This window comes from Pongo pygmaeus, chromosome X, assembly GCF_028885625.2.
Source record: "Pongo pygmaeus isolate AG05252 chromosome X, NHGRI_mPonPyg2-v2.0_pri, whole genome shotgun sequence".
In the NCBI taxonomy this organism is placed as follows: domain Eukaryota; kingdom Metazoa; phylum Chordata; class Mammalia; order Primates; family Hominidae; genus Pongo; species Pongo pygmaeus.
In genome coordinates, this window is record NC_072396.2 from 42396451 (window position 1) to 42412461 (window position 16011).

Consider the following 16011-nt stretch of genomic DNA (forward strand, 5'->3'; position numbering starts at 1 on the left):
ATAGTAAATACATAAACCAGTAACATAGTTATTTATTATCATTATCAAGTATTGTGTGCTGTATATAATTGCACGTGTTATACTTTTATACGACTGCTAGCACAGGCTTGTTTATAGCAGCATCACCACAAACATGTGAGTGATGCGTTCAGCTATGATGTTATGACAGCTATGATACCACTGGTCGATAGGAATTTTTCAGCTCCATTATACTCTTATGAGAGCACCCATGTATATGCAGTCTGTTGTTGACTGAAATATCATTATAGGATGCATGACTGCATATGCAGAAAAAAGGCATTTGATAAAATTCATAATCCATTCATGCTTAGCAAACTCTAAGATCAGAAATAAGCAAAGATAACTGCCATCACCATTGCCCTGAATGTTTTATCCGTTGTAATAAAGGCAAGAAAAGATGTAAAAACATTGGAAAGGGCAAATCAAATCCTCCTTATACACAGATGATATGATTATGTATGGAGAAAATCCAAATGATTCTACAGATTAATTGTTGGAATTAATGAAGCCTGATGAATAGGAACACAAAGTTAGTACAAGGAAAGGGAAAGAGAAGGGAGAATGAGACAAACTGACTTACCCTAAAAACAAAATACCTAAGAATAAATCTGACAATACATAAATCTAATACAGATGCACACAACCTCTAAAGAGGAACATATAAAACTTTATTGCAAGAAGTCAAAGAGCCAAATAAATAGGAAGATAGACACTATGTTCATGAATTGGATGATTCAACACTGTAAACATGTCAATTATTCTCAAATTGCTATCAAGATTTGATATAGTAATTCAAGACAAAAATCTCAATAGTTTTTTGTTTTGGTGGAAATTGACAACCTCATTCTAAAATGTATATGAGAAATGCAGACAAGTACATCCCTTAAAATATGGCTGAAGAACAACGTGGAAGGATCTGCTCTACAAAATAGTCAAATCTGGGAATCACCCAAATACTCATTAACATTAAAATGAATAAATAGTGCGAGTTTGTTCACTGCAATACTACATAGCAATAAAATAACGGAACAGCTGCACAAAGCAACCAGATGAATCTCAGAGACCAAAAATAGAGTATATACTGTAGGATTCCATTCAAATAAAGATTTTAGGACAGGCGTGGTGGCTCATGCCTGTAATCCCAGCACTTTGGGAGGCCGAGGCGGGCGGATCACTTGACGTCAGGAGTTTGAGACCAGCCTAGGCAACATGGGGAAACCCTGTCTCTACTAAAAATACAAAAATCAGCCGGGCGTGGTGGTGCATGCCTGTAGTCCCAGCTACTCGGGAGGCTGAGGCATGAGAATTGCTTGAACCCAGGGGGCGGAGGTTGCAGTGAGCTGATATAGCATTGCACTCCAGCCTGGGTGACACAGCGAGACATCGTCTCAAAAAAAAAAAAAAAAAAAAAAAAAGATTTTAGCAGATGACACTGAACTTTATTATTTGAGAATTCTGAGAATTCCTATTTTGATGCTAGGGATATAAAAGCACAGAAGTGAAGTCCAGATTAGTAAGTGAAGTCCAGATTAGTTATTTCTGAGAGAAGAAGGGGATTATCATGAGAAAGGGGAATTCAGGGGCTGTTGAGGTACTGGCAGTTTTAAAATTTCTTGACTTGGGTTGTAGTTACATGGTTGTTCACTTCTACAATAATTCTTTCAGTTGTATATTTATGTGAATGCATTTTTCTAAATGTGATGCATTGTATTGAGAAAAAGGTTAAATCTAAGTATGATGTATGTATTTGTATGTATTCATATACTCTTTTACCCAGTTATTCTACTTTCAGAAATGTATTCTGGGGAAACAAAGCAATCAAGGGACGTGAACAAGTAATTATGTACAAGATATTAATTATAAATTATTTCTAATAGGGAAAAACAATGTTAATGTTGAACTATAGGGAAATTATTAAACATGGCACATGCACACATTTAGATGTCTTAATGAAGTCATTAAAATATTGTATCCAAAAAATATTTAATGGTATAGCAAAATGCTTCCAATAGAAGAAAATGGTCCAAAATGTTTGTGAATGACATTTATTTCTGTTACAATTTTTATAACAAAATTAAGACATTATTTTTTGCCAAAATTTTCTGTAATTTCTAAATTTTTACAAGTTATGTATATGGCAAAGGTTGTACACTAAGAATTTATTTATTTTTTTCGAGACCGAGTCTCGCTCTATCGCCCAGGCTGGAGTGCAGTGGTGCGATCTCGGCTCACTGCAACCTCTGCCTCCCAGGTTCAAGTGATTCTCCTGCCTCAGCCTCCCGAGTAGCTAGGATTACAGGCGCCTGCCACCACGCCTGGCTAATTTTTGTATTTTTAGTAGTGACGGGGTTTCACCATGTTGGCCAGGCTAGTCTCAAACTTCTGACCTCAAGTGATCCGCCGCCTTGGCCTCCCAAAGTGCTGGGATTACAGGTGTGAACCACCGTGCCTGGCCAATAACTTTTATTTTTAAATGAACAAACTATACTTCTTTTAAATAACAGAAAATTAACGGAATTTTCTTCATATTTTATATGTACACAAATTTATTCAAAATTATTTTAGTGGCTTGAAGATTGTCATAGACGAAAAGTTATCGGAGTGACAATTTCAAATGTATTTCTAAGACAGTAGCATCTGAATACAGTTTATTTTCTCATATAGCATTCAAAGCTTAAAATCTGTTCTATACTGTAACATCCCAATCCAGGATTTGTTTTATACAAAAATCTGACCACCTAAATTTTTTTAACAGATATAAAAATGATACTGTATTTACAGTTAAAAAGAAAAAAAAAAAACCCAAACTCCAAACCCTGTCATTATCTTTACAGTCAATTATATTTTGTTTGCAGATCCAGGAGTTTATATCAACTCTTTTAAAACCCTTCTTCTATTTATCTCTATTTTAGTTTGTGCAGAAGAGTTAATATAGCAGGCCTAAACTACTATCTTGTAAAAGGCTTGAAAGGCCTACTAAGGTTGGCCCTTGAGAGGTTTATCTGGGAACCTGGATTTCAGGAGGGTCCTCTACATTCCTAACTGAAAAGACTGACTCACTGTGTCTAAACTGTTTGTGCTAACAATATGTGTTATGCTGAACACCTGCTTTCTTTCTGGGAGTCTGGAATTTGGTTAAGTGCCAAGTGGAAGATGCCTATGTGACCCGCCCCCAGTAAAAACCCAGGGCAGAGTCTCTAATAAGCTTCCCTGGTTGCACCATTTCACATGTGTTGTCACAACTCATTGCTCGAGAGACCCTTGAAAGCTTGTGCCTGGTTTCCCCTGGACTTCAGCTAACGTATCTTTTCCTTTTGCTGATTTCTCTTTATATCCTTTAGCTATAATAAATCATAGCTGTGAATATGACTATATGCTGAGTCTTTTGAGTTTTCTTAGTGAATCATCAAGCCTGGGGGTGGTCTTGGGGATCCCTGACACACAGTTTGCAAAACTAAAATCAACTAAACATTTTGATACTGAGAGTCAAAAGACATGTTTACTTTGCTGAAAGAACAAATAGCGATTTATATCATCACACATAAAAAGAAAAAATCAAAATAGATTATATAAGACTAGCTATGAAAATATGAGCAAATCTTCAAATAGATTAAAATGCTACAGTACAGATATTTATTGCTTGGTATGAGACAAACATATTTTCCCTTAAGCAGCAAGTTTGCTGGTAAGTAGTAATCAGTTCCACTCTATCAGTATAAATAAATTTCACAAACACTCCCTTCCCCAGGCATAAATACTAGACCAAAAAATAAAAATAAAAAAAGAGCTTTCAGTTTATCGCCTTTGTGAGCTACAAAAACACAGACTGCTAATATTATTTTAAAAGATATAAAAAATTAAAGATATAAAAGATAAAAATATTAAAGATAAAAAATTTAAAAGATACAAAAAAAATTATTTTAAAAGATACACATCATGTCGGATGTGTTTTAAATCCATATTTAATTATTGTAAAAGTCTCCCCGTGGTATATGTAATCGCTCTGTAATAAGGTAATTATAATTCCTTGGCCAGCCAATTTAGGATTTACAGCTTAACTCAAGTACCAGACACTACTAAAGACAAGCCCAAATGTGTCACTTAGAAATAAATATTTAACTTGTGGGGATAACCCAACTCAGCCTGTCTTCAAAACTGAACCTGTATTTAAAATATGTTTCAGCAAATTGCTACAGACAGGTTCAAATTTAAGTGTAATCCCAAAGTAATGGATGTGCAAATATATGCAGATGTCTACAAAACTACTGTGTGTGTTGGGGCAATGACGATATAGCCTTTACGTTGTATTACCCCTATTTTAAAGGTCAATCATCTCTTGACCTGCCCTGTCAGAACTCACATCTGCAAAAGTGAATGTCTAGAGGTGGGACCTGGGTACCTGCTTGTTTAACAAGTTTTATACCGGATTTTCTAACCTAAAATTTGAAATTTACTAATCTAATCTTTTCCATATCTAAAATTCTGGTTTTGTGAGTCTCTGTTTTTAAGCATGCTTTAAACTTATAAACCATTTGTGATTAAGTAGATATCAACTATTATTATTATTATTATTATTATTATTATTTTATTTTTAGAGACAGAGTCTTGCTCTGTAACCCTGGCTGGAGTGCAGTGGCGCTATCTTGGCTCACTGCAACCTCTGCCTTCTGGGTTCAAGTGATTCTCCTGCCTCAGCCTCCAGAGTAGCTGGAATTACAGGTGTGTGCCACCACACCCGGCTAATTTTTGTATTTTTAGTAGAGACGGGGTTTTGCCATGTTGGTCAGGCTGGTCTCAAACTCCTGACCTCAAGTGATCCGCCTACCTCAGCCTCCCAAACTGCTGGGATTACAGGTGTAAGCCACCAAGTTCGGCTTATTATTTTTGAGACAGGGTCTCACTTTGTTGCCCACACTGGAGTACAGTGGCATGATCTTGGTTCACTGCAATTTCTGCCTCTGTGGCTCAAGTAATTCTCCCACCTCAGTCTCCCAAGTAGCTGGGACTACAGGTGTGTGCCACCATGCTTGGCTAATTTTTAAAATTTTTTCGTAGAGATGAGGTCTCATTATATTGCCCAGGCTGGTCTCAAACCCCTGGGTGATCCTCCTGCCTCGGCCTCCTCAAGTGATCCTCCTGCCTTGGCCTCCCAAACTGCTGGGATTATAGGCGTAAGCCACTGAGCCCAGCCATCAGCTAGTTCTAAGGATTTTCTAACATGATAAACAACATTCTCGGGCCATATAATTTCATGACTTCAGTTTAGGAAGAAAAAAAGGAGTGTTGGTTATACATAGTCTGTGGCAAAGACAGATGCGGACACCATATTAAGAAACTCACTGATAATCCAAATACGTTGTTTTGTCTAGCCTTTTCTCCACCAAAATGATAATGCTGTTTCTAAGTAGCCAACAAACAACAAAATTGATCTAATTTTATTTTATTTTTTGCCTTTCATTGTCTACACTGTATGGGTGTCACGTCACAAAAACTGTAAAAAGGATCTAGATAACCCATAACCTGAGCAATGAGCCCCTAAATACCAGGGGTAATTACATCTATTGCCAGAAACATGAGGGCAATTCTGGAGTAGCTTGGTCTACATAGCAGCTATAGAAGCAATCTCTCACCTAGCCAGTAGGTGGAAGTATACACAAGTGCATTGGCTTTGTTTTTTGATCCACATGACTTTAAATGTTAGAGTAATCGATATTTTTGGTTTGTTTGAAACCCAGGAGATAAGGAGGATGCAAAAAACTGGGCAAGGCCAATTGTTGAGGTGAATTTACAAAACAATGATACAAAAGAACAATTTTCTATTTCTAGTTTGTTTCTGGCCCTTTTGAGAAATAACTGTTATTTTAACTGAATTTATAATCTACTTCCAGGTCCCTAGAGCTAATAAAACAATTCTAAATTCAGAAATCTGTCAGTTAAAATTCATGTTCAATCAGGGAAAACTGAGTATCAGCTGATCATGACATGATATTAAGGAATTATTGTTGATTTTGTTAGGTATAATAATAATATGATCATTTAAAAAATCCTTATCTGTTAGAAATACAAACGAGAGTATTTATAGGTGAAATTATAGTGCTTTAGAAATCTCCAGGGGAGAAAAAGACATCAGGAAGAACAGAATAGGAATGGCAAAATGTTTTGATAACTATTGAAGCTTGGTGACCAGTATGCTGGGGTTTATTATACCACTCTCTCTTTTCATTTGAAATTTTCCACAATCACACTGTAAAACAAACAAACAAACAAACAAAAAAAAAAAACAAAAGAAAAGAAAATATAAGGCCATGTTCTAGTGATTTGGGTTAACACTGGGATCAGGTCACTGGAAAATATCCAATTTAACCCGGTCTCATCTCGATATACAGCCAACCATGAATTATTTCCATCACAACATACAAAATTAGTTACATAAAATCCCATACAGACTACTTCAAGAATGAGGGACTAAAACTATCCTGTTAAAGCCACTGGAAATAATACTTTATAGTTAAAAGCACTTCACCACTTACAAAGGGAAGTCACGTACAGTTTCTCATCTAGTTCTCATAATCTTAGGAAGATTCTGAAGGTAAGCAAACTGAGGCTCAGGGAACTTATAAGACTTGGCCAACCTCACATAATTAGTAAAAGTGACAGAGCTGGGATACTAACCCAGGTTTTATGAAACCAAAGATCCTCTTTTCTCTACTACACTGTCACTAAGGCCCCTTTGATACAATTAGCATACATGGTGAAATTTAGGTGAATTTTTAAAATTTGCTTTCTGTGATCATTACTTTATATAGTATGTAAAACTTGCTTTTTAGGAGGCTGGGCATGGTGGCTCACACCTGTAATTCCAGAACTTTGGGAGGCTGAGGAGGGTTGATCACTTGAGGCCAGCGGTGTGAGACCAGCCTGGCCAACATGGTGAAACCCTGTCTCTACTAAAAATACAAAAATTAGCCGGGCGTGGTGATGTGTGCCTGGGAGGCTGAGGGAGGAGAATCGCTTGAACCTGGGAGACGGAGGTTGCAGTGAGCCAAGATCGTGCTGCTGCACGCCAGCCTGGACAACAGAGCAAGACTCTGTCTCAAAAAAAAAAAAAAAAAAAAAAAGAATTATAATATCTTAAAATTAGAAGGGATGTTAGAGGCCATCTCTAGTCCAAAATTAAAACCTTATCTTCAGGCCCCTTAGAAGGATCCAGCTTCAACTTGAGTGCTTCTAGTGAGAAACTACATAGTCTGTGAGACAGGCTGCTTCATTCATGGAGTAAGTTTAATCATCAAAAAGTTCTTCTTTAGTTAGAGGTGACGTCTGCCACTTGTTGATTCTAGTTACAGCCTCTGATGCTACACTGAATAAGCATATAGTCTTAAATATGACAATTTTTCAAATAACTGTGGACATTGATTATGTTCTATCTATGGGCTTCTGCTTTGGGGACTCTTCCAGCAGAATAATGAAACGAATACATTCGTGGATAACCAAAGCCTCCCAGTCTTTCAACTGCTCTTCCAGGCCAGTGGTCTTCAACCCAGGATTTGGGTATCTCTGGGAATACCCAAAGTCCTTCCAGGAGACACATGAACTAGGATATTTTTAAGGCAATCAATTTCCCTATCTTCATTTTCCATAATTTTGTCTGTTTGTAAACAAGTCTGTGGTCTGCTGGTTTTTCTTTTACATCTCCACATCTACAATCACCCATCTCCACATCTCCAGTTACCCATCCAAAAGGCAAACTACTCCTCCAACCCAAAAAGCCTAACTTCAAAGAGATGGCTGGGAAATGCACAGCCCCTGAGGGAGGGAGAGACCCTTGAAAGCAAAACAAAGACAGTTTGAGAAAAAAAGGGAGGTTCCACCTTACTTTATCCAGGCAATATATTCATGGTAAGCTGTTTAAGAATTCAAAATCAATACTAAGATGAGTGTCACAGGGATGTCCATTTAACACTTTAATTTTGTTTGAAAAATGAAGTCAGATTTTTTTTTTTTTCCCTGACAGAAAATGAGTCTGATTTGGCTGAGTGATTTGACAATAAGGACTAGCATTGCCATGTAGGTCACATAGCAGACATTTTCCATACAGTGAATGAGATAAACAGGCAATTCTACAGTTGTGTAGAAAATACATTTAAGGCTGGGCGTGGTGGCTCATGCCTGTAATCCCAGCACTTTGGGAGGCCGAGGCGGGCAGATCACGAGGTCTGGAGTTCGAGACCAGCCTGGCCAACTTGGTGAAACCTATCTCTACTAAATAATACAAAAATTAGCTGGGCATGGTGGTGCGTGCCTGTAGTCCCAGCTATTCGGGAGGCTGAGGCAGGAGAATTGCTTGAACCCAGGAGGCGGAGGTTGCAGTGAGCCGAGATTGTACCACTGCACTCCAGCCTGGGTGACAGAGTGAGACTTTGTTCAAAAAAAAAAAACAAACGAACATAACATATTTAAAAGAATATTCAAGACACTGAGAATTCTCACAATAAAAGTTTTTATATATCAACCTAAAAAATACGTGAAGGGGTACATATGTTTTTCAAAATTCTTTTTTTTTTTTTTTTGAGGCAGGGTCTTGTTCTGTTGCCCAGGCTAGAGTATAGTGGTGCAATCATGGCTCACTAAAGCCTTGACTTCCCAGGCTCAGGTGATTCTCCAAACTCAGCCTCCCAAGTAACCGAGACTACAGGCATGTGCCACCACGCCCACCTAGTTTTTGTATTTTTTGTAGAGACAGGGTTTCGCCACGTTGCCCAGGCTGGTCTTGAACTTCTGAGCTCAAGCAATCCGCCTGCCTTGGCCTCTCAAGGTGCTGGGATTATAGGCATGAGCCACTATGCCTGGCCTCAAAATTCTTTTAGCAGGTTTGCCAGAAAAGATTTTGAAGGCTGTGTCTCTATGACACAATTTTCAGGCTCCTTTCCATTCTGGTTATCCTATTCTGCAGATATTCCAGTGTCCTGCTTACTATGAATGGTCCAGGGTGAACGGGGGGAGTATGACTTTGTTCTGAATACTATATACTCCTAATTAATGTAGGATAACCATCCATTCAGGGCTTTTTAAGCTGTTGCAAACAATAACTAAAATGTTTACATCTTTTTTCACATAATCACAACTAAATTCACACTGATCTTGCACTTACTCATATTTGAATGAAGGAGTTAACATTAACTGGTCTTAAATTTCACCTTCTTTGTTTCAGCTCCTTTGCTACAAACTTGTAAAAATATTTTTGAATTTTGATGTAGACAGCCAATATGTTAGCTAGCCCTTTGTAGGGGGCAACTTGTGAAATGCCTCCCAGTGATCCTCACCTCCTGATATTCAGGCCCTGGTATAATCCCATCCCCCTTGTGTATAGGCTGGATCTAGTGACTCATTTCTAACTGCAGAAGTGATGGTGTGTAATTTTGGAGATTAGGTTACGAGACTGTGACTTCTGTCTTGCTCATACTCTCACTTGTCCTCTTGCTTGCTCTGATGAAGTCAGCTGCCATGCTGGAAGCTGCTCTATGGAGAGGCCCAACGGACAAGGAACCAAGGGAGGCTTGGGCCAACAGCTCTTAAGGAATTGTGGCTCTCAGTCCAGTAGCCTGTGAGGAAGGCAACACTGCCAACAATCATGTGAGTGAGCTTGGAAGCAGATCCACATTGTAGTGGAGTCTCAAAATGACTTCAGCTCTGGCCAACAGCTTTATTATCACCTTGTGAGAGACCCAGAGCCAGAGGACCCTGCTAAGTTGGAACACACATTCCACAGAGACTGAGATAATAAATGTATGTTGTTTTAAGCCATTACATTTTGGGGCATTTTGTTATGAAGCAATAGGTAATGAATATACCCTCTGACCTTGGTATCTTTTGAATATTTAGCAAGCGTATCTTCTGTTTTTTTTTCCTAATCAAAGTCACTGATTACAACCTTTTTTTTTTTTAGAAAAAAATACAGACAGGTTTTGGTATGTTTCCCAGGCTGGTCTCGAACTCCTGGCCTCAAGCAATCCTCCCTGCTTCAGACTCTCAAAGCACTGAGATTACAGGCATGAGTCACCACTCCCGGACTGATTACAATTTTGAACAGAATAGGATCAAAGATAAAACCCTGCAGGATGCTGTCCTATAAAGCTTTATACAATCTCTTTGGACACAATCATCCGACCAGAGCTGGATGACCCAGTTGTACTATCCTTAGCTCACAATTCTCCATCTTACCAACAAAAAGTCTGTGACAAACATATCAAGTGACTTATTGAAATCAAGATACACTGTGATCTATAAAATTGCCCTTATATGCCATATGGTGATTATATCAAAAGAGGAAACTAAGTCTGTCGTTACTTGTTTTTAGTTGCCAAGAGTCTTGCTACATGGATGCCTCCACTTTCATCCTACTCTTCTTCACTAAGACTTCTACTGGTCAGAAGTTTATATTTTGGGATCCTCCTATTCCTCTGAACTCGATTTCCTTTTGGAGTCTCTTCTCTGAAGCATGCTGAAAGCATGAGAGTAACTGAATATGCCCAGCTTTTGCTTCCTTTGCCACTGTAAACCTTATGATGACATAATCCTTTTTTCTTGTGACTTTAGGTCTTTCTGAACAGATAAGTTCACAACTACTGCTAAATTTCAAGAGAAAAGTGTTAGCATTATCCAACACCAACGTCACTTAAAGTTTTACCCTTTAAGAATTAAAATACACACTCACAATTCGAAAACCATGTAAAGCATTCCATCTGAGCTATATGTCTCCAATAACTCTACAATGTGTGGATGTTTCAGCATATGACAGATACTGGCTTCCCGCTTTAGATCTGTAAAACAAACATACAGCATACTTCATTAGGTAGGAACAAAAGACAATTAGAGTGAATGATGAATGAATGGATGTGATCTATGGTAACATGGATACTTCTCTAACTAGAGAGATGAAATCCCCCATTTAAACTTAGCTTAACTTTTTACCCTTTAAAATCTTTGACTATAGCTTTTCGTATTTTTTGCAAGCTTAAATCTATATACAGTATAGAGTGGGCTTTTAATAAAAAAGTACACATTTCTCACATTTCTTAATACTTTCCCCAAAAGCAAAAAAAAAAAAAAAAAAAAAAAACCACAAATACTTTCCCCAACTCTTCTAATAAAATCTCAGCCTCCAAATTTGTAACTCTTCCTTGATCTGCTAATAAACTAATAACTCAATTTACTGTTTTGATTTTTACCTCTTTTTCTTAGTTTTTCCCTAAATAAAATAAAAATATGTTGTCTATTCTTTAGCCTAAAATCTAGCATTTATAGACCTATCAGGGAAGCTATACGGAATAGGGAACAAAAAATAGTATGGTTTAAACAGAAAAGGCACTACTCCTAGAGTCAAAGTCAGAATTTTTAAAATATCATTTATAAAATGTGCTGGGGCCAGGCGTGGTGGTTCGCACCTGTAATCTCAGCACTTTGGGAGGCCAAGACAGGTCGATCACTTCAGGTCAGGAGTTTGAGACAAGCCTGGCCAACATGGCGAAATCCCATCTCTACTAAAAATGTAAAAAATTAGCCGGGCATGGTGGCGGGCGCCTGTAATCCCTGCTACTCGGGAGGCTGAGGCAGGAGAATCACTTGATCTTGGGAGGCAGAAGTTGCAGTGAGCCGAGATCGCGTCATTGCACTCCAGCTTAGGCAACAAGAGTGAAACTCTGTCTCAAAAAAAAAAAAAAAAAAAAAGTGTTGGATAATTCCAAACTTTACCTACCTCACAATGTTACTTTGAAGAACAAATCCAAATAATGTATGTAAGACTACTGTGTAAACTCTATAATACTATTTGGAAAACAAAGTTGTTAATATCATCATCATCATCATCATCATCATCATCATCATCATCATATAAAACAGTTTGGGCATGGAAATCGCTTGCCATGTCTACGTGGAATAGAATAATGAAAGCCATCCAGTGCTAATAGCACTGGGGCTTTGCCTGTTTGCTGATGACTAAAATCCAATGTGACATTTTTATATTAGAAAGTAAAAGGGGGACAGGTAAGGAAGAACCAAGGCTAAGGATGTACTGCACAAAGCAAAATAGATAATATTATCTCCTTTCTGATTTATTAATTCAACTTAGTCTTGTCAACAGAGCAATGATCATAGATGGAACCTTAGAAGATTGACTTACATAAGGGTAGAATGAGAAAAAGAAGTCAGAAAATTTGACAAAAGAGAAGCCACAAGGAAAGGAAGAATCAATAATATTAAGAAAATCAAGAGAATAGAGGAAATTAAGTTGTAAGTAGCTGGAGAAGGCTGAAAGCTGAGAAAAGACCACAAGATTCAGCCAGAAAAGGTCATGAGAATTTTGGGCAAGATCAATTTTTGGGGAGGAGTCAGGGTTGAAGTCAGTATGCCTGAGAAAATTATGTAATAATCAATTAAAATTATCACACCTCTCATTGGGCTAAGTACTTAATATAGTCACTGTCACTTGATGTCCCAACCACACTGTGAGGTAGGTATTTTACAGATGGAGAAACTGAGGCTTAGAAATGTGTTCAAGATCACACAGCTATCATAAGGGTAGGTTTTGAACCCTGGCCTGCCCAATTCCAAAGTCAGCAGTCCTTCCAATAATGCCATGCTGGGTTTGAACATGATCATATTAGAAGAATCTGGCAGTAGGAAAGAAATAGCGGGGTCAAGAGAAGGTTTTACTTGTTTGTTTTTTTAAAGGAAGCACTCTGTGTGTTTGTAAGTGGCAGTGAGGAAAAGCCTACAGGATCTGGAGTCAGAAAATATGGTGCTGGTCCTGCCTTTGTCCTACCATCTGCAGGCTGACCGCTAACTTCTACAAATGACTTTCTTAGAGTCAATGAAATGGGGCAGTGACAAGTGATGTGGCACCTGCAGAGTCTACCAAATCAGTTGGAAAGGGCAGTGTTAAGATTCTAATGAGAAGCTGGATGTGTGGAGCCCAGCACGGCAGGGCTGGGGGCTCAGTGTTTACTGCAAAGGAAGAGATCAGAGGCACAGGAAAGATGCCTCCATCTCCAAAAGTAGTTACGAAGGCCCCGCAGGAGGGGAGGATGTGAAGCAGCTGTGGGGTTTGTGCTGGGAAGTCATAACCACGAGGAAAGCTTTTAACAAGTGTGCTGGAGGGCCAGGCTGAGCCAGACATCATCAATCACATGCCTGCACAGATTTTTCCTCTCCAGGAGTGTTCTGACTTCCAATTCTAGGAAAGGCTTAAAATTTTTATTACTCATTTTTATGTTTATCTCTAGCTTCCCATTTTTATTAGAACTCACCCTTTCATATCTTCTGTTTTCAACTTAAGTTTTTCTCTTTCCATTCCTCTCTATTCTAATCAAAAGCCTGATTTTAACTCTATCCTATGACACTGGAGTCATGAAGTAAACAGATTTGGTGTTTGCCACAATTAAAACTGATCTTTTCTCTTTATTTTCAGTTTATTTTCTATTTTGCCTCTTTCATGTAACTAAATTGTATTTTTCCTTTTTTGAGACAGAGTCTTGCTCCGTCGCCCAGGTTGGAGTGCAGTGGCGTGATCATGGCTCACTGTAGCCTCCACCTCCCAGGTTCAAGAGATTCTCCTGCCTCAGCCTCCTGAATAGCTGGGATTACAGGTGTGCACCACCATGCCTGGCTAATTTTTTGCATTTTTAGTAGAGACTTTTTTTTTTCTTTCAGAAGCAAACCATCACGAATGAGGACTTTTTATTTGCCACTATTTTAAGTCTGAACTTTAAACAGATTCTTGGACTGGTGGTTCATATCCATCAGCTCGTTCAACTTTAGCACCTGGAGATGGGGTTTTACCGTGTTGGCCAGGCTGGTCTTGAACTCCTGACCTCAAGTGATCCACCTGCCTCGGCCTCTCAAAGTGCTGGGATTACAGGCATGAGCCACCGTGCCCAGTCTAAATTGTATTTTTATCTCCACATTCACCATTTGCTATGTGATACACTGGTTATACTGAAAGTTTGTAAGCAGAAATGGATGCTCCATTTCTGCCACACATTTGGCTCCATTTGAGCCTCACATTTTGATTTGGTAAATGGCTGAACAAGTCCTTGGTCTAGTCTCTTATCACCTACCCACTCTCAAAATAAAGGCAGAATTGCTGGGGGGCCAGCCTTCAAAGCAATTTAAATGTCACCGGATCTGACATTTCAGAACTAAAGTCAGAACACTGATTGGACAGTATGAAACTAGCAACATAAAAATATATTTCAAATGATAAGGGCAATGATCTAGAAAAATTGTGGTCATGTTTTCCTGAATTCAAGTATAAATTAAATAGCTCAAATAGAAAGCACAATTAAAAACACAAATACATTATATATCCATTCCAACTATAGGTTCCACGAATATTAAACTAAAAATGTTTTTTCTAAATATGAATGTGAATTAAAGATATATGTATTAAGTGCTATTAAGTCCACGCTGACATACCAAACTAAAAACACTATTTGCCTACAAATCAACTCTAGAGGCAAAGCAGGAAGGAATTCGAAAGCAGGTGATGAAAATATGATTTAAAGTGGTGATTATCTGACTGCTTACAGATGTTAGCACAAAATGTACCTGTGAATGACATAACCCAGGGTTACCATCTCTATTTTGAAGTTTTGTTTTGTTTACAGACTAGTAACTGGTACCTCTCTTCACTCTCCTTTGTACTTTCTTTTTTTTTAATGAGTAGATTTTTTTTTTAAATTTCAATAGTTTTTGTGGAACAGGTGGTGTTTAGTTACATGGAAAAGTTCTTTAGTGGTGATTTCTGAGATTCTGGTGCACCCGTCACCCAAGCAGTGTATACTGTACCCAATGTGTAGTCTTTATCCCTCACCTCCCCTCCCACCCTTCCCCCAAAGTCCATCGTGTCATTCTTATGCCTTTGTGTCCCCATAGCTCAGCTCTGACATACTAGTGAGAACATACAATGTTTGGTTTTCCATTCCTGAGTTACTTCACTTAGAATAATGGTCTCCAGCTGGGTGCAGTGGCGCACACCTGTAATCCCAGCATTTTGGGAGGCCGAGGCAGGTGAATCACCTAAGGTTAGGAGTTCGAGACCAGCCTGACCAATATGGTGAAACCCCATCTCTACCAAAAATACAAAAATTAGCCGGGTGTAGTGACGTGCACCTGTAGTCCCAGCTATTCGGGAGGCTGAGACAGGAGAATTGCTTGAACCTGGGAGGCGGAGGTTGCAGTGAGCCGAGATCACGTCACTGCATTCCAGCCAGGGCAACAAAGGAAGACTCCATCTCAGATTAAAAAAAAAAAAAGAATAATGGTCTCCAACTCCATCCAGCTTGCTGTGAATGGCATTATTTTGTTCCTTTTTATGGCTAAGTTGTACTTTCTTTTTTGTAATTTCTCAGGAAATTTTAAAAATATTTTAAACTAATCTATTTCTGTGTTTAGTGTCCTTATATTTAACTATGTGCCTATATTTATTTTATCAATTTATTTCCCTTTAAAAGGGGAACTAGTAATACAGGTAGCAATATTTAATTTTCTAACCCAAATTAGAAACTTAAATGAAATCAACCTGTCATATGGCATTAGAACAATTATTATTTTCCTAAAAAGTTTGGGCTTTCCAACAATAGTAAAGCAAGTATCCCACCAGGGTCTGCCTATCAGACTGGTCCTCAAGTAAGAGAAAGTTAGGGAAGCTGGTTCAAGTGGTCTGTTTTAAAAATAATTTTCCTGTAAAGTATTATTTTACTACTATTTTTTCTTGAAGAACTAGGAGAATTTTTCATTCTATCTGTATCTGAACTTAAAAAATCCAAATTTAAGATTTCGTTTGCTCGAGAGCATTCAATAAGGGTTTTTTTTTTTTTTTTTTTTTTTTTAGCTAGGGTCTCATTCTGTTGCTCAGGCTGGAGTGCAGTGGTGTGATCATAGCTCACTGTAACCTTGAACTCCTGGGCTCAAGGGATGCTCCCACCTCAGCTT

The 16011-nt window shown here is 38.3% G+C and overlaps 1 protein-coding gene across 8 annotated transcripts in view; it reads right to left on the reverse strand.

Annotated features, from left to right (window-relative positions):
• Positions 1–16011, reverse strand: part of CASK (calcium/calmodulin dependent serine protein kinase) — a 400547-nt gene that overhangs the window by 254909 nt on the left and 129627 nt on the right. For all 8 annotated transcript variants that reach the window (XM_054470905.1, XM_054470901.1, XM_063660449.1 and 5 more), the window contains exon 3: positions 10736–10841. In XM_054470905.1, coding sequence (XP_054326880.1) covers positions 10736–10841 — 106 coding nt within the window. The remainder of the gene's footprint in view (positions 1–10735; positions 10842–16011) is intronic.